General features: G+C 39.8%; 2 protein-coding genes and 1 long non-coding RNA gene across 11 annotated transcripts in view; 2 read left to right on the top strand and 1 right to left on the bottom strand.

Moving 5' to 3' along the window:
* The window catches only part of LOC307017731 (serine/threonine-protein kinase PAK 3), a 45,739-nt gene extending 39,342 nt beyond the window's left edge, over positions 1 to 6,397 (top strand). For all 5 annotated transcript variants that reach the window (XM_079647466.1, XM_079647465.1, XM_079647467.1 and 2 more), the window contains 5 exons: positions 905 to 1,022; positions 1,205 to 1,304; positions 1,872 to 2,068; positions 2,221 to 2,358; positions 3,108 to 6,397. In XM_079647466.1, the coding sequence (XP_079503592.1) occupies positions 905 to 1,022; positions 1,205 to 1,304; positions 1,872 to 2,068; positions 2,221 to 2,358; positions 3,108 to 3,197 (643 nt within the window). In that variant the 3' untranslated portion in view covers positions 3,198 to 6,397. The remainder of the gene's footprint in view (positions 1 to 904; positions 1,023 to 1,204; positions 1,305 to 1,871; positions 2,069 to 2,220; positions 2,359 to 3,107) is intronic.
* An 84-nt stretch (positions 6,398 to 6,481) lies between these two features.
* LOC307017730 (calpain-5-like) lies at positions 6,482 to 18,317 on the bottom strand. Of its 5 annotated transcripts, none has more exons than XM_079647459.1 (13): positions 18,107 to 18,317; positions 16,002 to 16,190; positions 15,719 to 15,850; positions 14,529 to 14,737; positions 13,802 to 13,994; positions 13,534 to 13,724; positions 12,092 to 12,169; positions 11,812 to 12,007; positions 11,589 to 11,711; positions 8,528 to 8,730; positions 7,883 to 8,004; positions 7,653 to 7,789; positions 6,482 to 7,096 (listed from the first exon to the last, which is right to left on the bottom strand). In XM_079647459.1, exons 2-13 carry the CDS (start codon positions 16,164 to 16,166, stop codon positions 6,914 to 6,916), a joined length of 1,932 nt encoding a protein of 643 aa, XP_079503585.1. In that variant the 5' UTR covers positions 16,167 to 16,190; positions 18,107 to 18,317; the 3' UTR covers positions 6,482 to 6,913. The 5 variants fall into 5 exon arrangements, with proteins under 5 accessions (XP_079503585.1, XP_079503587.1, XP_079503589.1 ...); XM_079647461.1 differs by lacking the exon at positions 18,107 to 18,317 and adding an exon at positions 17,340 to 17,447; XM_079647463.1 differs by lacking the exon at positions 18,107 to 18,317 and adding an exon at positions 16,469 to 16,590.
* Positions 14,756 to 16,594, top strand: LOC307017733. Its single transcript, XR_013802242.1, has 3 exons — positions 14,756 to 15,170; positions 15,633 to 15,863; positions 16,473 to 16,594. It is a non-coding gene; the product is annotated as an uncharacterized lncRNA (long non-coding RNA).
* Positions 18,318 to 22,034: the final 3,717 nt, after the last annotated feature.

Below are 22,034 nucleotides of genomic sequence, written 5' to 3'. Positions count from 1 at the left end.
GTTTTTTGCTTTATAGAGGGCAATTCATTTAACCATTGCTGTCAATTACTTTTCTCTAATATGACACAAACAGGTTATTATTGCTTTTTCAGCATATATAAAATGTAGCATTTATTGTTATTCTAAAATAATCTAAGGTTATGATATCTCATCTCAGGCGTTACATTACATAGCTACTTACAATAAGTGCATTCGACCAAGAAGATACAAACTTGAAGAAGACAGAATCATATAAGTACATCAGGTTTCATAGAGCCAAACCATTTCAAGTGCTACTCAACTGGCTCTAGATAAGCCAGTCCTGTGTTAGTATATAAGTGCTTTGTTAGTATATAAGTGTTTAGTTAGTATATAAGTGTTTAGTTAGTATATGAGTGCTGACATGAGTCACTGCATTGGCCAAAGCAACTGGTTTGGGGTCATTTATGACACTGAAGGATCATCTGAGTTCTTCTGATCAGTTTTTTTCCTCCTCACATCCGTCTCCTCCTTCTTTTAATGGTGGTCAGCATTTATCATTTAGCACATGACTGCCACCTGCTGTTTTAAAACACAGAGAACAATTTGACTAAATAAGTTGATATCATTGTTTTAAGCATCTGTTCCTCTCAGCTCTGATTTCATTTTGTTGTTCTTTCTGCTGGTCCCAGCTGGCAGTAACATGCTTGATCACCGACTGTGTGTTGTAGTCGACTCTGCATCATGAAGCTCACTCACCTTTAATTCAAAATATGCAACAGCTGCTCTACGCTCTTCTTCTTAGGAGGTTTTCTTCTCATTTGTTCTGCCTATGCGCCAAATGTCAATATAACAACAGATGATTAAAGCAACAGCTGAACTGAAACCCCCAACATGAAATGCGTGTCACTCTAAAAGTACACTTTTCTCTCTGGCTTTTCATTAGTTACCTGGTAGGAGATGAGCTATGGGTGGTGATGGAGTATTTGGCCGGTGGCTCGCTGACAGATGTAGTGACTGAGACCTGCATGGACGAGGGCCAGATAGCTGCAGTCTGCAGAGAGGTAAGAAGCCAAGTTTACACATCAGCAACTCTCCTGTGGCTACACTCAGCTGACCCTTACATCTAATGCACACAGGCACATTTAAACACTCAAACCAGCCTGGAGATAAAAAAACTGTGTGTAGTACAGGCTTCGTTGGCATTGGAATATCTGATTCAAAATCTTTTCTCCGCTCTCTACAGTGTCTTCAAGCCCTGGATTTCCTACACTCCAACCAGGTGATCCACAGAGACATAAAAAGTGACAACATCCTCTTGGGAATGGACGGATCCGTCAAGCTCAGTAAGTATTTTTCTTTCTAACATATGCATTTATTTTTAATGTGGTAAAGTGAAAAAACAGCATTTTTTAGATTAGTTTGTTGAATTAAAGAACACTTAAAGAAGCCCTGTTATGTTATTTCCCTTTCCTGTAGTGTGTTAGAAAGGTTTTTGTGCATGTAAATGGTCTGCAAATGTTAAAATCTCTAAGTTCTCTCCAGAGAGAGTTTCGTAACACAATTACATCACTATGTAACACTAGCGCTTCTATTGGTTAGCGTTCCAACATATTGTACCTGATCAGCACATCTCTAAGCGGTTGGCCAATCACAACAGAGCTGGCCAGCTAACCAATCAGAGCAGACTGGGCTCCGGTTTCAGACAGAGGGTGAAAATGAAACAAATAAAGAGCTTTTTGAACATTAAAGCATGTCAACATGTCACAGTAGAGGCACAACATTAAAATATGAACCTGAAAATCAGCATCATATGTCCCCTTTAAATTCAAATAAGGGTACGTGCAAAGTGAAACTGTTATTTAATGTGATGAAGCAGACAAAGAACACTGCACCTCTCTCTTCCTCTGCAGCCGACTTCGGCTTCTGCGCTCAGATCACTCCGGAGCAGAACAAGCGCAGCACGATGGTGGGAACGCCCTACTGGATGGCCCCGGAGGTGGTGACTCGGAAGGCTTATGGCCCGAAAGTGGATATCTGGTCTCTGGGGATCATGGCCATAGAGATGGTGGAGGGAGAGCCGCCCTACCTGAATGAGAATCCACTCAGGGTAAGACACAAAGCGCAGCCACAACACGGGACGCAGGATGTTAGCTCTCCAGGGGTCATAGAGAATGCATAGATATTCAATATTTAGATTTCTTTTTTACTTCTTATGGAGGCCTCATTTGATGGTCTGCTTGACCTCTTCCTTGTTGCCAGGCGCTGTACCTGATAGCTACCAACGGGACCCCCGAGCTGCAGAACCCAGAGAGGCTCTCCTCGGTGTTCAGAGACTTCCTCAACCGCTGTCTGGAGATGGATGTGGACCGCAGAGGCTCTGCCAAGGAGCTGCTCCAGGTAACACTTTGACCTTTTGAGAACCGAGCACTGTTGATGTAAACACAGTCACATCCAGAAGGAAAACTTTTCTTTTTAAAGAAATGTAAAGAAGTTCATGGGAGCTGTACAGGTCGCCTCTATGCTACTTAATATTCAAGGCTTTTATTGTCATTTTGTACAAAGCTAAAGTGTAGATATGTCACTGAAAAACTTAGTGCAAGTAAATACAAATACAATTGAATGGAATCAGAAATCAGAAACGGATTTATTACCAGGTAGGTTGACACGTACGGGGAATTTGAGTTGATTTCATGGTGCATACATAAAAGTAAAACAAAATAAAAAAACACAGATAGAGAACTATTTTAAGAACACTATAATAACATGTAATAAAAAATGTTAAAAATAATAGAAAAATATTGTAGAAATATATCAGTATTTACATAGAAATAGAATGGAATAAGACTCTATGTACAAATATATGGAATATGATATGATAAATAATTACAAACAGATGGATGTTATGGATGTTCGTTCAAAAGTTCAGGCGTTTAACGGTCTTATGGCCTGTGGAATGAAACTGTCCCTGAGTCTGGTGGTTTTAATCAAGATAGAGGGTGCTGATGAAGATTAAGAGCTCTGTCTTGCTGCTCTTTTTATGTTGTGAAGATGTCAAATCATCACCAAACATCAAGTATTTATAATTCCGAAACATCTCTTTTGCTCCTTATATATATACATCATGTGTTCTTCTTTGTCCTCTGCAGCATTCCTTCCTCAAGCTGGCGAAGCCTCTGTCCAGCCTCACGCCTCTGATTGTAGCTGCGAAGGAAGCCATAAAGAACAGCAGTCGCTAGTGCGTGCCCTCTGTCCCCACCCGCGGCTGGAGCCCTGCCTGGGATGTGTGCGTTTCATGGGGGGCAGGGGCTTGGGTGTATGGGTGGTGGGTGACGTGACAGCACAAGGATGGGGGGTTTTGTGTGACTTACCGTGACAGCACGAGGACAAAAGACCCCCAGGCCTCAGACGTAGGACGGACATCTGGCCTTGAAGCTCTCGGCCCAACGCTGCTGAAAAGACCTTGCCTCCTTGTTTACTTCTCCAGCACTCTGTACATGTAGAGCAGTCCATCACAAGTGTGTGTGTGTGTGTGTGTCTGAGTGCGTGTGTGTGTGTGTGTGTGTGTGTGTGTGTGTGTGTGTGTGTGTGTGGGTACCAATTGTGCACATCTGTTTATGTCATATGTCTTGTTTGGCAGCCCTTGCTCCCGAAACCAAGATAATACAGTGAACAAATCCAAAAGAACAAGCTCGTTTTCAAGAAGTAACTTCCGGAGCGGAGACTGGGAAACTGACACAACTGAAGAGCCTGTGATATCTTCGCTGCCCGGCTGTAGGCTTGGTTTTCCTTCCCTCCATGGAGCACAATCAGGCCACACTTGCACCTTTAGTGACCATCTGATGTGAGAAAGTGACTCCGGACCCGACCTTTGCCTGCATGACTACGGCTCTGTGGAGAAACACTGCTCCTCCTCTGCAGATTGTAACATCTCGAGGTGGCATATTTATGTGTATGTTTGTGTGAGTGTGTGTAGGGGTGCAGCTACAGGGGAATAAGTCAGGTATAATTTCACATGACCTATGCCAGCTTTAAACATCCTTCTTTTATCCCTTTCATATCAGTGAAGAGATACGGGTCCCGTATTTTATTTAAGCCAAATTCTGTCAAAATCTCTCTTAAAGAGTCACTGGAGTTCATTTCTCTCTAAAACTGGCAACATAATGGTTTGCCTGCATGTAACATCGAATTTAAAACATTTGTGACTCAGCTGTAGATCGCACAGGTACAAATATGTATACACTTATGCTTTCTTATCAATTTCAAGTGTTATGATGTAGATAGAGACACTTGAACGCACAGTTTAAATCAACATCTGGTATTAAACACACGCAGAAATGATCAGAATTACTATAAAATAATGTCAACTTCATTACTAATCCTTTTGTTGCGTACACGCATACTGTACATAAACTGTAGCATTCATAATGTGACAAATAGGGTTATCCATATAGCTATTCAGTTTGTGTCACTGTGACAGGCTTTGGGGGAGATATTTCAACATCTATGTTAATCGAGCCATTCTGTGTATTACATTTGACAATTAGCTATATAATAGAAATCCAAATACTGGATCAAAGACTCAACAGAAATGATACATGTTTTTATTTTTAAATATCTATATTAAAGGTGCTTGCATACAGTGGACCAGCCTTTCTAATTACATGTTTTTCTACAACAGTGGCAAACAGAAGGATGTGTAATTATTGACCTACAGTGAGTTGAAGGTCCGCCCATTCTCACAGTTTCGCATCCTTGTGACCTTAAACCTTAAACAGGAAGGGCGACGCTTGGCAACAACATAAAGATAATACTCTGAATATACGGTATATTTATTCCAACATTGTTAGTCGGATCAGCAAACTCCAACAGGTAGAAAAACATTGATTATTTAATCCATTATTTATGGCGACTTAAATGTAAAATGCAGATTCAATAAGATTATTCTCCCATTTGGAAGATTACTGTTTAGTGGTCTCACTATCCAACATTACAGAATACAATACGCAACTGTGACTATACATGGTGAGGTTGAAGGCCTATCTGTTAAGGTTAAACATTAATGTCTAATGAGGAAACAGGAACCCACTGTCCTCCCGGCCCACCTGCCCCCCCGTCTTCTCATGTTGGTTTTCATCCAGTGTCCTTTTGTCTTTTAATGGTGTCCTATGTGTGTTTCTGTCATATGATCCGTACGTTTTGTAGTGGGCTTTTGGAACGCGTGGCGGATCAAAGAGGGGGAATGTTATCCACTGAGTGAAGCTGGGAGTAGAGTGGATGCCATTTTATAATTGTACCTAATCCTAATGAGCGCTGGAAACAGAAACCGAAGAAGAGGTTCATTTTGTTGCTAACATTCCTTCCACTCTTGGTTAGCGTTTCATCTCATTCCTGTACAGAGGTTATCTACATTGTCTCGGTATTTGGTAGCTTCGTCAGGCATTTCCCGTGTAGCATCCCTCTGTGTGTGAGTGTGTGTGTTAGATGGGCTACCTCAATCTGCACTAGAAGATGCCTCACTCGTCCAACTTGACTTTGAGGCGCAGAGTAGCTGCTTAGTCATATTGTACCTCCATTTTACAACAAGTGAACAGAAGGTGGAGTGATGTTAGACAGGAGGGTGCAACAGAATCCATGCATGTAAAACAAACTATACACTGTATCTCATCTTCAAATAGGTTAAGGTTGTTAGGATATGTATGTATGTATGTAAATATGATGGGAAAACCCCCCTTTTTTCAGAATTACGTAACTTTAAATGACAATATTCAGGTTGCTCTATGTATCGATAAATGTTTTGCACCCTGAAAATCAAAAAAGAGAAAAAACGAACACACACTCCGCAATCCTGGATCCGGCTCTATGGGACACACAGTCTGTCAGTACCACTGCTGAGTGTTAGTACGTGTGTATGTGTGGCTGGACTGACATGAAGCTCCGCCGGCCCCCGTTTGGCCCCCCCGCCCCCATGTACAGGTCTGAACTATGAGCACAAAAGTGAATTTTGGGACAAGAGAAACCGCCGACGTGCCCCTCTTCTGTGGTTGCTCCTGTACATTCCTATCTTCTGAATGTGTAAACCTGTACACGTGGTGTGAAAATTCCTCTATTAATGTGTATCAAGAGAATGGAACAAAGACAAAAAATGTTACTTTTTAAATTATTATCATTATTATTATTATTACTCTTATTATTGTCTAGCTTTGTAAAAACTGCTGATCCATCTGGCATACCTCAGCAGGCCTTTCCCCATCTTTGAAAAAGGACAAACAAGCGACGGGGAAATGAGGTTTTGGATAAACTATTTTTAATCGTGGTTGAAGCAATAGACTTTTTGAACTTTGAATTGTGCATGGCTGTGTCTTGAGTGTAAAAAAAATATTGCAGTTTGGGAACTGGACTGAAATAAAAAGAGGAAGAAAAACCAGAGCTGTGTTAATGCTGGTTGTCTCATGTGATTCTTGGATTTCTTTTATTCGTTATGCCATGTACTCGTCAATGAAAAAAAGGATTCGAAAATTCATCAAAGAATAGATGATACTTTAATCATGTTGTGCACACAGTACATTGTTCTGCATAAAAAGGTGCTATTTAAAAAAGTACAAAAGTATAACTAATGTATTTTAAGACTTGAATGACATCTGCCATAAAACTCACAGTAAAAAGAGAACATCTTTACAAGCAACTTTAAAAATGTCAATATATAAATATTTTACAAGTTACATAAAAATGATTTGAAAAGGTGATTAAGATAACTCAAGATTAAACGTTAAGATAGGAATTGCCTTCTCACATCTCAACTTTGCAAACAATTCCCCAACGTGCAAATACAAATGTAAAATAAAAGCGTGGACATCCAGCATGACAAAGAGAGTGTTTGTGGGGCTTTGATGATGACACATGCCAATCGAGATGTTCATCAGTGAAAAAGCCCTCACTAAAGTCACTGACAGGATCACATGGCGGTCAGCTGAGTAGAAGTGATGATCCTCACACTGATGGTCCCCGGCATCTCGTCCGCCATCTGTCGTCCTCTCTTCCTCAGTTGGAGCCTCTGAGGGCTGAAGGTGTCCTTCACCGAGCCCGACAGAACCACCTGGCCCATGAACTCGTCCTTCACCGCGTTGCTGTTCCACACCTGAGGAACACCCGTCATGTGTTACAAAATAACCACAGATCATCTCGGCTACTCTGATTTCATTATATTGAGCGTTAACAGGCAAGGATGATGTTCTGTGCTCTCAATTACAATCCGCTATCACATTGTCAGTTGACCTTTTATTATGTGAGCTTCTGTAGTTCATTGATCTATTCTTCTCATTTTACTATCATCATTAGTTTTTGTGAGCACTGAATAAATAAATAAAAGACTGCACAAAAAAATGTAGTGTCTGTATAATCTACATTACGTTGTAGGAATAAAAGGCCTTTTGGAAACTAATCCTGTTCATATAGTAAAATCCAAGCCCTATTATTATCATTAATAATAGTTTGCAGATTAAAAATGACTAGCAACCATGGTGAAGTTAGCTTTAGGTAAAATAATCGATAGACATTCAACTCCAAATCAAATCGGATTCTTGTTCAGTTTCACAAATTGTTGACAATGAGAGGGTTTCACCATAAAGAAATGACTGTTTGAATGCTGAGACAGATTCATTACAGTCACAAGGAGCAGAGGGATGCCATCTTACCTCCACTGTTAAGGGCTTTCTGGGATTCTTCCTGAAAAAAATTGCACTTGTTGTAAACTCTGGATTCAGGGTGTCCTTTTTGATGGTGGATCGTACAGACCGGCCCTCACAGTGAATGATCACATACGGGTCTGCACCTGCAGGAACACATGGAAAGTTCCAAGTCAGAAAACCATATACAGGCTGATAAGTACATTTGGGGTAAGAGTCATTTGTTCAAGTCCTCTGACCTCCAGTGCTGTCCTGGTTCTGCAGCCCCCCGGCTCCGTGCACGTAGACGTGAGTCACAGCTTGCGGGTATCCAAGGAATGAACTCCAGCATTTAACCTGCGGCTTATCTTCTTTCAGCTCCCTGTGAGAGATGAGAAGTTAGACATCATGAGAAAAGTACTTATATGTTGATACTCTGCACTAGATCTAGCTACTGTATTATCAAACATGGAAAGTGTAATTATGTCTAATACACAGTACACACAACAAGTTGGATTACCCAGCCTGGATGACCTGAATGTGTGAGCAAACATGATTTGGTTCTGGTTTGCCAACATGAACAGTCAAAACAAAAAACATAAAAATCATCGCCCAAGATAAGCAGAATGAGATGAGATATTGCTTTCCAAGTGATTAATGTGAATATAATTGTAAAGTATCAGAAACAGTAATTATGGGTGTTTTCCTTGGATATAATCCCTCAGACATTAGTGTCTGAATGGAACAATCAAGGAACAGCTGTGTTCTTGCTTTCCCTGCAGAGTCTCTTAAAAGCTGATTATTGTAAGATAAGTGCATATTGACGTCATAAAACCCAGCCATGCTGCTGATTTAAAATTACAAGCAGTCCCCGGTCAGACGTCACAGCTCAACCACAGTCGTACCTGCAGCTTGAGTCCACGTCGGTGAAAACTCGGATCATGTAATCCCCCAGAATGTAAGGCTTGAAGGTGGTAGGGATGAGGACGTAGCGGCCCTGCTCCAGCGTGCATCTCATGAACACCGTCCGAGCGTTGATGAAGGTCGACGTCTGCAGACACTGCTGGGTCAGGATGTCGTGCATCCTGTACTTCCTGTTTAGTTCCACCTGGAGAAGGGAAATCATTTGGGCTGATTCAGTGTTTATTTCAAATACTGAATGAAACTTTACTCACTAGTCTGTCATTGTATTTAGGCTACCTTTCCTGTACTTTGGTGGATTCCAAAAACAGATTCTCTCTGATAGTAGGTCTACAAATAAATGTAAAGGGTTTTCACTGTTTTAAGATGTATAGTTTACTTTTTGCTGCTTTCATAGATTCTTCTGCCTCCTGGTGGTAGAATAATGAACTAAACTTGAATTTAACACAAATGTCTAATGTATTTCACTGTTGATAAAGAGCAATAATGGATTAAGTCGTGGACTTCGGGTCGTGGCTGAACCTGTCTCTGCGGTCCTGCCTGGGTCTCGTCGTGCTGCCTCCCTGAAGGCTCCCACGGGATTGTTGTTAAAAATCTTCGTAGATTCATCTTCTTATTACAGACACATATGTTTCCTAACATTTGGTCTACCTATGTTGTAAAATGTATTATCTCTTCGATTTACACACGGCATCTATTGCACGTCTGTCCGTCCTGGGAGAGGGATCCCTCCTCTGTTGCTCTCCCTGAGGTTTCTCCCATTTTTCCCTTTAAACTGTGGGTTTTTATCTGGAAGTTTTTCCTTGTACGATGTGAGGGTCTAAGGACAGAGGGTGTCGTTTTTCTAATACTGATATTCTGAACAATCTGTGTTGTTGTATTAGCTGTAAAGTGTCTCTACTGTTGGCTATTTTTATTATATGTACAGCACTTTGGCTCGACCAAAAATCGTTTATAAATGTGCTATACATGTATAAATAAAACTTGATTTGAGTAATCAATACTCATTCTTTAGCCAGTCATACAGTAGGTTAATATAATAATCATAATCCTTCTCCAGGCTTTCACTGAATGCTGGGATGCCCTTAAATGTCCACTTGCACTTTTCACTGAAGGCATTTGGACTTGTCATCACAGGTGTATAATAACAATAATATTGGCCCTGTTCCTTTGAGATGGAACAGGGTAGTGCGCATGCTGGCTCACTTGAAAGGTTGTGACACCAAACATCATTTGTACCAATAACTGCATGTGTGAAAGTACTTCTTTAACTTGTCAAACAGGAAAAAAAATACATAAAACAGTGACAACAAAACACAGAACGTCGACAGTGTCTGGAGTCCGTCAGATAAAGATAGCTCTTGCTGGCTTAATGACAAGGGTTACATTCAGGTCCAGACTCACAGGCCTGCTTTCATTTTTTTTTTTTAAATCACATGCTCCTAAGGCACCCTTCAGCATTTACTGCTGTCCAGAACCTCCCCGTTTGGCAGCACTTCTGACAGTAAGATAAGAGATAAGAGTGTGTTTAAACTTAGCCGCATCTCTGACATTAAAGGTGGGGTAGGTAATTTTGGAGAAACCAGCTCGAGTGCGCTAGAATTTGAAAATAAACAACCGGAACAAATCTGCCACTTCCTTACAGAGCCCCTCCTCCAAAATACACGAACGCGCACATGACCAATGAGGGCACGAGATAAGTTTGTGCACAGATGGAAGGCCGACAGGCAGGTAGGCCATCCAGTTATTTTAGCCGGGCCGGCGTAAATGATTGGTCGTGCTTTTTACAGCACTACGGCTTCCACAGATGACATTTTTTTATGGATTTTTTGTCAAAGCACTTAAAGGTGGGGTAGGTACGTTTGAGAAACCGGCTCAAGATACACTTTTTGTTATATTCCATGGAATTCTCTTAACATCCCGATAGCAATGAATATCTTAAGTGCTTTCACAAAAAATCCATAAAAAACAAATTTCATCTGTGGAAGCCGTAGTACTGTAAAAAGCACGACCAATCATCTGAGCCGGCCCGGCTAAAATAACTGGATGGCCTACCTGCCTGTCGGCCTTCCATCTGTGCACAAACTTATCTCGTGCCCTCATTGGTCATGTGCGCGTTCGTGTGTGTTGGAGGAGGGGCTCTGTAAGGAAGTGGCAGATTTCTTCCAGCTGTGTATTTTCAAATTCTAGCGCACTCGAGCTAGTTTCTCCAAAATGACCTACCCCACATTTAAGTATATTCATTGCTATCGGGATGTTAAGAGCATTCCATGGAATATAACAAAAAGGTTTATCTCGAGCCGGTTTCTCAAACGTACCTACCCCACCTTTAATATCTCATTACAGGAAACGTGATGTCAGGTTTAAAGCTGCTGGACTGCTTTGAAATTGCAGTTAATTATGACCTATATTGAATCACAATAGTGAGGTTAATTTGTCTTTAAAAAAACCTTCCAGTTCGAAATAGATCTATTATATACCTCTAATAATGCATGAGACTTTTATCATGTCCTATACAAGAGAACAGCCGACTGAACTCTTTGCAGCTTACTAGGAGTTGGGGAGAAATTGTCACTAATGTGTTTGTTTCCATTTTGCAGTTCAGCTTGAAACAATCAAGTAAAGTATGTGCATTCGTCATGTTTAATCCTGTATGATTTAGCCTGTTGTTGAAATGGTCTATCTTGATTCTGATATGGAGTAATGTCTGCCTGTCATTAAAATCATCCAAACAACTGTTCAATGTTTGCTCAACAGATGAGTAGAAGAGTCAGAACACCGCCAAGATTCTTAGACCAAAAGGAAAGCCAAAATGTGATTTAATGATCCTGTTTTCCCACAAATAAACTGACCCTTGAGTAACGTTTGATCCCACATGAACCCCGTTTCCTCTGTAATTGACTCATGTCTGGTGAGTCTTGCCATGATCTTTGTGCAACATTTCACAAACCCTTTGAATCTTTACTGTTATAAACCCCTGCTGTATAATGTGCAGTTATCAACAGTTCATTAGATCAATACAATTTGGTGAACACAATATTTTACCTTGATGACACTAAAGCCAATGGTAATGTTTTCTCCATGACCAAATCGTCTGTGGATCTTCATGTCTTTTTGTTGCAAGGAGATCAGGACCTCATCGGACTCCTTTGTAACATCAAACAAGAACTGTAAAAAAGAAAAAGAAAACGTGTGAAAATAGATCCATAAATGTGTGTTTATATAAGTTTACATGCGCCTGAACACAGGCGATGTGAGGAGAGTGTACCTGTGGGTTCTGCAGGAAGGTGGGCTTGTGGTTGGCACAGCCCCCGCAGCGGTTCAAAAGCGGCTCTGCGTTTTTGGTCCAACTCCCAAAGTGCACAACCTCATTCCACGTCTTGTTGACACTGATCATGGCAGTATTGATAACACGGCAAACATCTGCATTAGTGAATAACTTGCACCAGTCTGCAAATGACATCCTGTGGACGAGAGCACAAAATGCATTAATACAATCTGAAAGAAGAGGTCAACTGTTAAGATTCAGAAGAGATTAAATGGCTCACCAGAACTCCCCATCGTCCGCTACGGTGATGCCGAGGTTTCCCCTTTCCATATCACCAACCTTCGACCATTCCTCAGAGCTGACAAACCAACAAGAACAAAACAAATTAATGCACTCATAAATTACTAGTAGAGATAAATTGTTTTAGAGTTAAACTCTAGACAACACCCACATTTTGATTTGTAAAATGTGGCTCTTAGAAGATTGTATTTTAAATGAATTACCACAGGTCAGATATAGGGTTACAACCAGCCACAACGCAGACTCTATGCATTACATTAATTCACCCAATGTTGACAATATTGCTTACTGCACATATATATTTTTTATATTCTATATTTTATTGCATTCTATTTCAATGTAAATTACTGCTTATTTTATTTCTATCTTCCTATATTTATATTACATGGTTCTTAATATAGTTCGCGAGCGCGCGCACCGGTTGCTGTTATTTTTGTTGTTAGCATCTGGTTAGCTAGCTGCTCTAACAGATAAGGAGCTGTTTCAACAACAAGGTGGAGGAGAGTCAGACTGTCCTGTCAGACTGAGAGGCTCAGGTGAGGTTAAGGACTCTGGGTGTTTAGATAGTTAACTTAGTCTAAGTTATCTCAGTGGGTCTCAAACGGTTTGGTCACCATTTATTAGTAAAATATGCATGAGTACAAAGAATTTTTTTTAAATAGGTGAACAAAGGTAAGATACACTTTTAAAACTTGTTGAGAGCTCAAACTAGCCTTCACTGCTGCCTCAAAGAGGAGCAGGGGGAGAGGAGGAAGACAGGTGAGGCTGATTCAGGAGCCCAGACACACTCACAACTATAAATGAACCAAAAATAAATAAATAAGTTTCAATTTTTTTTTATATTGGATATGGTATGTTATTGGTTATGGCCATGTTCTTATGACGTTATGATGATTTAAATGCATACAGTTATGTTTCATATGGGTGTTTCCATAGATCTAGTCTCAATGTAGTAATAGATTGATGCATTTCACTCCAAAATTACAAACAAAAATCTTAGCGGGGGGGCATGCCCCCGGACCCCCCTAGAGGATTTGAGGTCCACCCCCACTTAAAATGTTTGCAGATGTTCACATGGATAGGTTCCCAAATACATTTGCACATTTTAAAAAATAGTAACCCCTGTCCATATATTTATTATTGGGTAGTAGATTATAGGGCGCTCACTATGGGTAGCAACGCTGTAAATATTCACAAATAAATCGAGCAAATCGGACAAAAAAACCCTGGTAGTGGCCTGGCGGCTGGCTGGGTTTATAATTCCTGACTTATTGTCCCAGTCCGGCCTTGGTCCTGATCCCTATATATGTCCATATTAAACGTAGTAGTGTATGCTGGTTTGACATCTTGGACATTCCTGCTCTTCATGTAGTTGTACAGTGGAGAACAAGTGTAAGCAAATAACTTTTTATCACTTCTTACGTGTCACTCCAGGCTCCTTTCCACTCAGTCTGACCCCAGGGGTTCCTCATGCGGATCAGAGAAATTGTTTCATTCTTGAAGTAGGCCAGCAGCCCGTGACCCAAACGCACTTTCTTCACTGCAGTTACTGAGTATGCGTGTCCTTTCACCAGCCCGTTCGACATCTTGAATTCAATCTCATGAGGTTCCGCCTGGTGATGAAAAACAAACAGGTTAGATTCTGTGAAAGAAGGACAAAAAGAGGCAAATGTTCATGAGGAGCACATACAGTGATGGAGCAGCTTATGATTCCTCCACGGTCGTAGACCTTTAGCAGATCCTCAAACAGCTGGTCTTGTTTTGTCTGGTCCTTATAGTATTCTTCTGCTGCCAGGTCGATGGCTTCAGCCACAGCTCCACTGAAGTCGACCACAGCGTCTCCGGTGTTTCCCCCCTCCAGAGACTCATAGCAGCCAGAGAGCCTGGACTCAGAGGAGCAGGGGAATCACAACTTTAGTTACAGAAATATTAAAATATATACAGCTGAATAACACACGTTTACAATGGATTCTACATATTTGCAGATATATTCTATTGTTCCTGATCTGGATTCTGTATTTTTTGCCAAGTAGTTCTCACATACATGGAATAAAATCAGGGATTTTTAAAAATATAAAGAAGAGAAGACAACAGAAATATGTAAAATACAACTACCGGTACATATATGATGTATACACTCTTACATGATGCAACACTTATATTCTTTGTATAATGTGTGGAAAGAAGCAATTGTTATGCATGTCAACTATGTTTTTATTATAGGTATAATGTAACTATTACTACTAAATGTGTAACTTTTAGTAGTAATAGGATTTATTTTGAATGTAGTTGCATTTTATTATATTATAACTGGATGATCATGTTTAATATTATAAGTCATATCAACTACATGTAAATAAAAATACCTAAGAATATTACTATATTTCTACAGAGGGGATAGTGTAAAGTGTACTGACTTGGCGTAGGCCTTCTCCAGCAGGGCGCTCCAGAACTCGTTCTTGTCGTTGGAGTGGCAGTAAATCAGCTCCTTGTTGATGGTGGGCAGCCGGTCATCCACCACCACATCCACCCACTCTCCAAAGATCCAGAACTGGAAGTGGAAGATGCCTGCATAGTTCTCCGGATGCTTGGGATCCCACTCCTGCTCCTTGTGATCAGGAATTACCTGAAAAGCAAATGTCGCATATTATACAGGTGAGACTAAAGAGTTATTTTCAGTTGGACCAGAGAATGTTGCAGGGCACCCTAATCAAATGACACACATGAAAAAAGAATAGCAAAACCCAAGGGTGCGACTGTAAACGCTGCTGTGATGAATGTATTTAAATGTAATGCATTAACGACAATTGACTTTTGAAGCTCTTTTCAGAATCAAAATATACAAGTTTATCTAGTAAGCAACTGGTTGTTAAATGGCTTTAATAACGTTGGGACTGATGTGTTCCTTGCTTAGATATCATGATAGCGTAAACGACGTGGTAGCCTTCACTTTTTTGCGGTAGCTTCGCCGTTTAACCAAGTCAAGTGCAAACAGGTGTGCCTAATTATTTCTCTCAGCAGGGAGAGTCTGAGGCCACTATGAAGTTGTAAGAAAATAGGTAAGTTATCGTTTTGCAGCAACTAACAAGCTGTCCTATTCTGGCAGTTCAGTGTTGTAGACGGTTGCCCATGGTTAGCTTGACATGTCAGCAGGACCTTAACAATATTATATTGACTGTGTGATCAATATTCTGTATGATATGGATGCTTGCTCAGTTAAGTCCCCCCTATACTTAACGGGGTAGATGGTAGGTTCCAGTTACGTAAGGCTGAGACTGTACAATGCTTTTCACTGGAGAAAGGGGGTGAAGTTTACCTCACAGTGTAATATAAATCTGGTAGTCTCTTGTTTAATTTAGTTGTATTGTTATCTTCGGGTTTCATTTTTGTTTGTTAACTTGTCAACTTGACTTGGCAGCATACATGATCCTATTAACCAGAATTGACTTAATAATAGTGAAAAAATATGTAACAGTGGATTGCTTCCAAAGACTACTCATGCATGAACCCCCCCCCCTCAGGTGAATTCCTGTGTTCCTGATTTGACCTGCTTTCAAACTCTAACTATGCCAGTCCCCTGACAAAAGCACCATCATTATGAACTCACCTTCCTCCAGAGATCAGGCTTCATAGCAAGGCAGGAGCAGGCAGCAACAAACCAACAATTTCCCACAACTCCCTGGTTCAGGTCATGGGCGCTGATGCCCTCCACAAACAGGCTGGGCGCATTGCTGATCTCCTGTAGCAGAAAGGTAAATGTGAGTGTTGTTGTGCAATGATCATTGAAATCTTCTGCTCTAAAATGTGTGTTCAATGTAGTAATTTAAAAAACAATCACCCATACATGCCACTTGTTATAGTAACATTAGCAGAAATAACATTTTACTCACGGCTGGTCGTTTCCACTCCACCAATCCAGGAGGTGGTTTCCTAAAATACAGCGATGAATTGATGACAGGGAACTCTGCGTCCTCAAACAGCGTCTTGTCATTGATGCAGTTCCTCTTCAGTTCAGCGTAGTGCTGGTTTTTGTACGGGACAGCAGAGGAGAACATGGTGCAGACGCTGAAGGCTCACAGCTGCAGAGGGATGACACACAATATAAAAAGTTATTGGGTTTTGGGGCGTTTCTGTGAATCAGGACCCCACAATGTTGATTCTCTGATGCAAACGGTGCTTTTAAGAGACCATGTCATTTATAGCAAAACCTGAAACATTGATGTTCTTTAAAATAAAGCTGTGATTACATTAGGCTATATTAAGAGTCCACAAATGGAAAGCTACATTTATTTTCCTCTGTGTCTCACTGTTACAGCTGTATGTATTCCCTGTTTCTTTTTCCCCTTGGTTCCTCTACCCAGGTGTGCTGCATTGCTGTAACGAGGTTCAGACGCCGTGCACCTGAAGAAGGAAGTCCTTAAAAGCTCCAGTGCAGCAGCAGAAGAGGGGGAGTCCTCTGGTGTGGGGACTGCTGTGTTTATGCTCTAATCCTAGGATGTGTAGTTGAACATGTTACATCTTGATTATAATAAATCCGGATTTGATGATTTTAAAGGTGTCTTTTGTGTTCTACAGTATTTGGGTCAGTGGTGGAATTTTGTTTGCCCCATAGGGTCACTTTAAGGGTGGGGCGTAACACTCACCAACACTAATGTTTGTCATTTACAGAAATCTTCAGGTGGAATTCAAACTCAAAACGTCTTTAAAGTGTTGTGTCATTGGCAAAATAACTGTCAAGTTCTAAAGAAAAACATGAATTGAGTTTAAAGCTGGATCTTGTCCCATAAAAAATGAAACTCTAACTCAACTGTATTCTCTGGAGAAAGATGATTTATGAACTATTGATCTTTTTGTTCCTTTTCTCACTGACTGGCTGCATTTGGACATCTGCCAATAAAATCATTTTTAAATAAATCTTTATATTATATATTTGCCAGGAATAACATACTGAAGAATACTGAATTTATTTAACTGGAAGCAGAAAGAAAATGTGAGGAAGTTTGATGTTCACGAGAAGACGCCAAAAAAACATCTACCTCTTACAAGTCGAATCACAACAATCTCGGACAGACATGTCGTGTGAGGAGAAAGAGATATGACAGGCAGAGAAAGAGTTGATGTTTGGAAGAGGAACAGCAACAATTTATTGATCATAAGATTTAGATATACATTTTAAAAAGTACCTTGAAAAGAAAAGAAACAAGAGAAGAAGTAACAACAAAATGTACCTTAAAGATAGCAGTGTGATACTTATTCCTTCCTGCTCCACAAAAAGGAAGTGTCCAGGTGCTGTGTCTGCTGCACCGCCCTCCTACGCAGGGGCTTATCCAGGTGCATTGTTAAAGCCACACCTTGAGTGTGTTTGTCTTTTCAGTAATGGATTATTTCACCACCCAGTGTTATTGTTGCTCTGGGTAAGGGTTTACACATGGTCTCTGTTCGTGCGTTATCTGTTTGAGAGTTCCTGGCTAATCTGGCAGGTTATTTTTGGTAGCCTATTTGCTCTAACCGCCGGGGAAATTTCGTTCTACTATTGTAATGCTATGTTTAATCTGTGTCGTATGGGTAAAGGTGACAGTAGCTCACATTCCAGACGTTTCCTCACGTGCCGGTATGTTGTTGGGACGTTGTTAAAATATCAGATTGTTTTACACATCAGATCAAAGATAATCATTTCAAAAGTTTTTATCAGGCTGCAGCCTTGTTTAAATATGTCACAGTTAAGAGTGTATTGATTCCTTCCAAAGAAAAACTTATTATGAAAACATTAAAAGCCTCAGAGATGTGTTAAACACCACCTATAAAGGCGTGAGGCTTTGAGGCAAGAGGAAGGGAAGTTCTCTAATAAGAAAGTATTAAAATGATGGTTAAAAGCACAATAAATTAAATATAGCCAATACCATGAAACCACAGGGAATCAAACTACACGAGGATGGTAAAACTTGACTCAAGAAATCTTACTTGTAGTACTTAAAAAGTTAAAAGTAACACTCACCTGTAGCTGTCTTGTCCTTGTAGTGATGGGCTCAAATTTATTCTATGTTTACTAGGTTCCTTTTAGATGTGTTCAGATCAATCCCGCTATTCTGTCCTAAGATCTGTTTCTCCTTTCTCAAACCAAATCCAGTGTGTACTCCTGGCTTCGAGGGCTTTTCCAGACACGTTCATCTGAACAAGCACTGCCTGAAAACTGGTCTGACAGGCTCCTCTCTGCAGCAGGAGGTGCTAAGCTAATGCGGATACTGTATGGGAGGCAAGGGGATACTGAAATGTTACACCTTCAGTCCCACAACCCAACCACTCATAGGTGAAACAAGCTGAAACCTGCCCTGTTTACACAATTACATGGGAAAACTCCCATTAAAGGTGGGAGTGGGATTGTTTGGTCTCATTTGTCTCTGGTAACAATGATTCAGAGGTGGAAGAAGTATGCAGATCCTTTACTTAAAGTAGAAACACTACACTCGGTCCTAAAATGCTACAATACTTGTATTGTTTTAAAATGTTTACTTTAAAGAAGTTTTAGCATCAACATGTGCTTTTAGTATCAAAAGTGAAATATGCAGAATGGTCTTAGCACAGTATTATAGTGTTATAACATTCTGGGTAGATTTGTTGTACAGTACTGAATTATATAATATAAGTATACAGTATGACATGTTTTATCATGTGTTAAATAAATATAGCATAGTAAAAAGTACCCTCTTTCCCTCTGAACTCTAGTGGGGTGAAGTAATGTAGCCTACTTTACATTCCACCACAATAAAATCTTCCAGTTGTTTCCAGCCAGAAGCAAGTCAAATTTAACCAACATAATTTATGAGCCATGTGCTATCCTCATGCTTCAAGTGAACTGTATATACAAACTGGCTCTCAGCGGTCTGGGTTTTATTTTTAAGGAGCACAAAAGCCACTTTGTTTCCCTCTGAGAGACAAATCTTATCTGGAAAACTCCAGTTTTGATACTTGAATTCTTTTTTAGCTGTGAGCCAACAGCAATACGTCAAATCCTTGCAACAGCTAAAGAGACAGGAAGAAGAGCTAATTGAAGAAAAATCTTGAATTATCTGGATCACAAGTTTGTGAGAAAAGGCATGTTTGGGAGGAGAAGAAACATGTCTAGTGTAGGACACATACCTGTTCAAAACGAAGACCATCAATAAAGGCTAACAATCTACAGTTGTCTCGTTTACAGTCAACATTGTGTTAATTGCAAAGTACAGCTTTGAAAGGGAAAATAAAATATGGTGTTGTGGTGACATTAAAGGCAAACGGCCCAGGGGAGAGGAAAACGTCTAACTTTACACAAGTTAGACAGTATCTCTTATGAGATGTTGCTCACAACAAACAAAAAAAGAAGTGGCAGCCAATCACATCTCTTCTACCTTTTGGGCCCTGTATTTCTAAATATTAAAAAAAATATTTCAATAATTAAATAGTCAAATCAATACCTTATAAATCATGCCTCAAGTCAGGTTCATGCTAACAGCCCAATTTCACAATGTGCCTCACTTATTTAGCCCGGAAGTGGCCAAATGAAACAGCTGTTGCTGCTTTATCATTCAATGGCAGTTTCAATTAATTGTATTATAGATACAGATGTATTAAAGAGTTTTCATTTCAAAATACCTTTTTAAATGTCTTTTTTTAATTTAATAATGATGTTATTCCCAGTGGCACTCATACATCACTTTTAATATATGGTTATTATTTCTCAAGTAAGTAAAATCCTTAATTCTCAGTCTGGCTTTAACACCTGCTTCCTAGAGAGCATACATGACCCTCTTGAGCTTAATAAAAGCAAAGGTTTGTCCATGCACTGTTTTTATTTTGAATAGTAGCTTGTTGGTTGATTCAGATTACAGTTTCTGTCAAACAGGCAGGGAGAATGAGATTGGGAGTGGTGCCTGGTGACAACACCGCTGTCATGTGAAGGGACAATGTGTTAGAAGAAAATCCATGAAATGGTATCTATTATTGAACCCTTTTTCTTCATCTCGTCTTTCTGGGCAGTTGGTTCAACAGGTTGTGGTTCACAGAAAAATACCCCGTAATCTACTGGCCAAATGTTTATGAAAAATATAAGTATTCTTCAGCTTTTAATTTATGACATTTAACGAGAACATGCATGCTCACTTGAGGATGAACTTGTGCACTTTTGGACACTCCATGAGCAGGCCAAAAGATATGAGCTACTTATACAAAATATGTCACAGTGATGAGGATACAAAAATAAACCTTTCCACAGATGCCTTTTGTATCTCCCAGCAGAGATAACCTCATTTGTCTTCCTCTAGTGCCACCCTGAGGACAAACTGTGCACTTCCAACCCACTGCTAATGCTTCAGGAATCACACTCTTATTTTATTGAGATGTTGTATATGGGAGATTACAGCATATTTGGGCTATTAGCAGAGATTAACACTTCTAACTGCGCTGTTACAAAAGAGCAGACAGCTTTCTGCTTGTGCTCCAGTTGAGATCTGTCCCACATATTAACATTTTCATTTATTTTTTCATTTATTCATTTATTTAACAGGGACAGTGCACATTAATGAACATTTCTGTAAATGTGCCAGAGTTAGCCAAGAGGCTATTTTCCATCTCTAGTCCCTGGACAGATTTTAAAAGTCAACCTAAAACACATTTCATTTTAAACAAGTAAATACAATACATTTAAAACATGCCAGACATTACTGGGATACTTAAATAAAACAATTTAAAATACAGAACATTAAAACAAAACAAATAAAACAAAACAAAAGAACATTTTAAAACACAGGCAATGGGTTGTAAGGAGCAGAAGATTGGGTCAGTGTTGGCAGAGCTGATTCCTCACTTACCATATTTTGAGTTTTGATTTAAATAAAGTCAATGTGGTCTGGTCTCTGATTGGCGATGGGATTGAGTTCCATTGCTGAGCAGCTTTAACAGAAAAATTAAGACTGACTGAAATAACTTTTTCTGAGTGGAATAATGCAATCTCCTCTCGCTGCACCTCTTGTTACCCTAGTTGCAGTTGTGCGTATGTTAATAAACTGTCTAAGAGGAGGTGAGGCAAGGCCGTTGACAATCTTGTAAAAAGATTACACTAGTCCTGTCCTCTTTTTAAAAAATCCCTCATAGCCAAGAGACATGCAGGCAGGTGTGATTTATAATGGATACTGTGTTTGACCTATATCAGAACAGGAACAAAGGGTGAACGACAGATATCCAATATTTGGGAACATGAAACAATTTCTCTTGAAGCGAGAGGTCAGTGATCTTAAACCCTTAATGTCGTCATGATCTGAGATCTGAAAGGGATGCAGACACGAAGGAAGTGGATTGATTGTAAAGTATTTGGAACAAGGGGGATATTATCTAGGATAAAATAGATAGTTAAGTAAACAATTTAAACAAATATGCTCAGGATGTTCTATCATATTCATCCAAGATTAAATCATATTCACAAATATTGATAAGACCTTTCCAGACCTATGCTTCTACCAATCAAATCCTCTTTCTACTTAGCTGTTCTTCTACTATTGGCATGAATTTAACTGTTTTCCCCGCCATATTTACCATTCGGAGATCAAATGACAACATGTCTCATAAATGATCCTTTTGGCACACTGTCTAATTGCATGCTTGTTTGTTTTGAGTGATATTACATATTTCATTAGACCTACAATACATTTGAAACAAGATGATGACCTGCTTAAGATGAAGAATGTGTGTTTAATTAGAGCTGATAAAAAGCCAGACAAAAGCCAGACCTGTGACATCATGCAGTCTCACTTCAGTGGAAACTTTAAAAGGCAGTTATTGAGATTTTTTTTTACTGCTGATGTTTTTTAGGCTCTTAAAAAAGGGTGATTTTGCATGGGTGATTGTAGGAAAACCGACATCACCTCGGTTAAACATTTACAGTGTTTTAATTG

Source organism: Notothenia rossii, assembly GCF_949606895.1.
Source record: "Notothenia rossii genome assembly, chromosome: 9".
Lineage (NCBI taxonomy): Eukaryota > Metazoa > Chordata > Actinopteri > Perciformes > Nototheniidae > Notothenia > Notothenia rossii.
The sequence above is the reverse complement of the archived record's forward strand: the minus strand, read 5'-3'. Positions and strand labels throughout refer to the sequence as shown.

Bases quoted from the DNA above. Each gene is read 5' to 3' on its own strand.
- LOC307017730 (XM_079647459.1), bottom strand. From the start codon at position 16,166: ATGTTCTCCTCTGCTGTCCCGTACAAAAACCAGCACTACGCTGAACTG. The intron at 8,005-8,527 runs GTACGACTGTGG...CATCTCTCACAG, and splicing joins GACGTGGACTCAAGCTGCAG to GGAGCTGAAAGAAGATAAGC. The intron at 7,790-7,882 runs GTCAGAGGACTT...GTGTTCCTGCAG, and splicing joins GAACCAGGACAGCACTGGAG to GTGCAGACCCGTATGTGATC.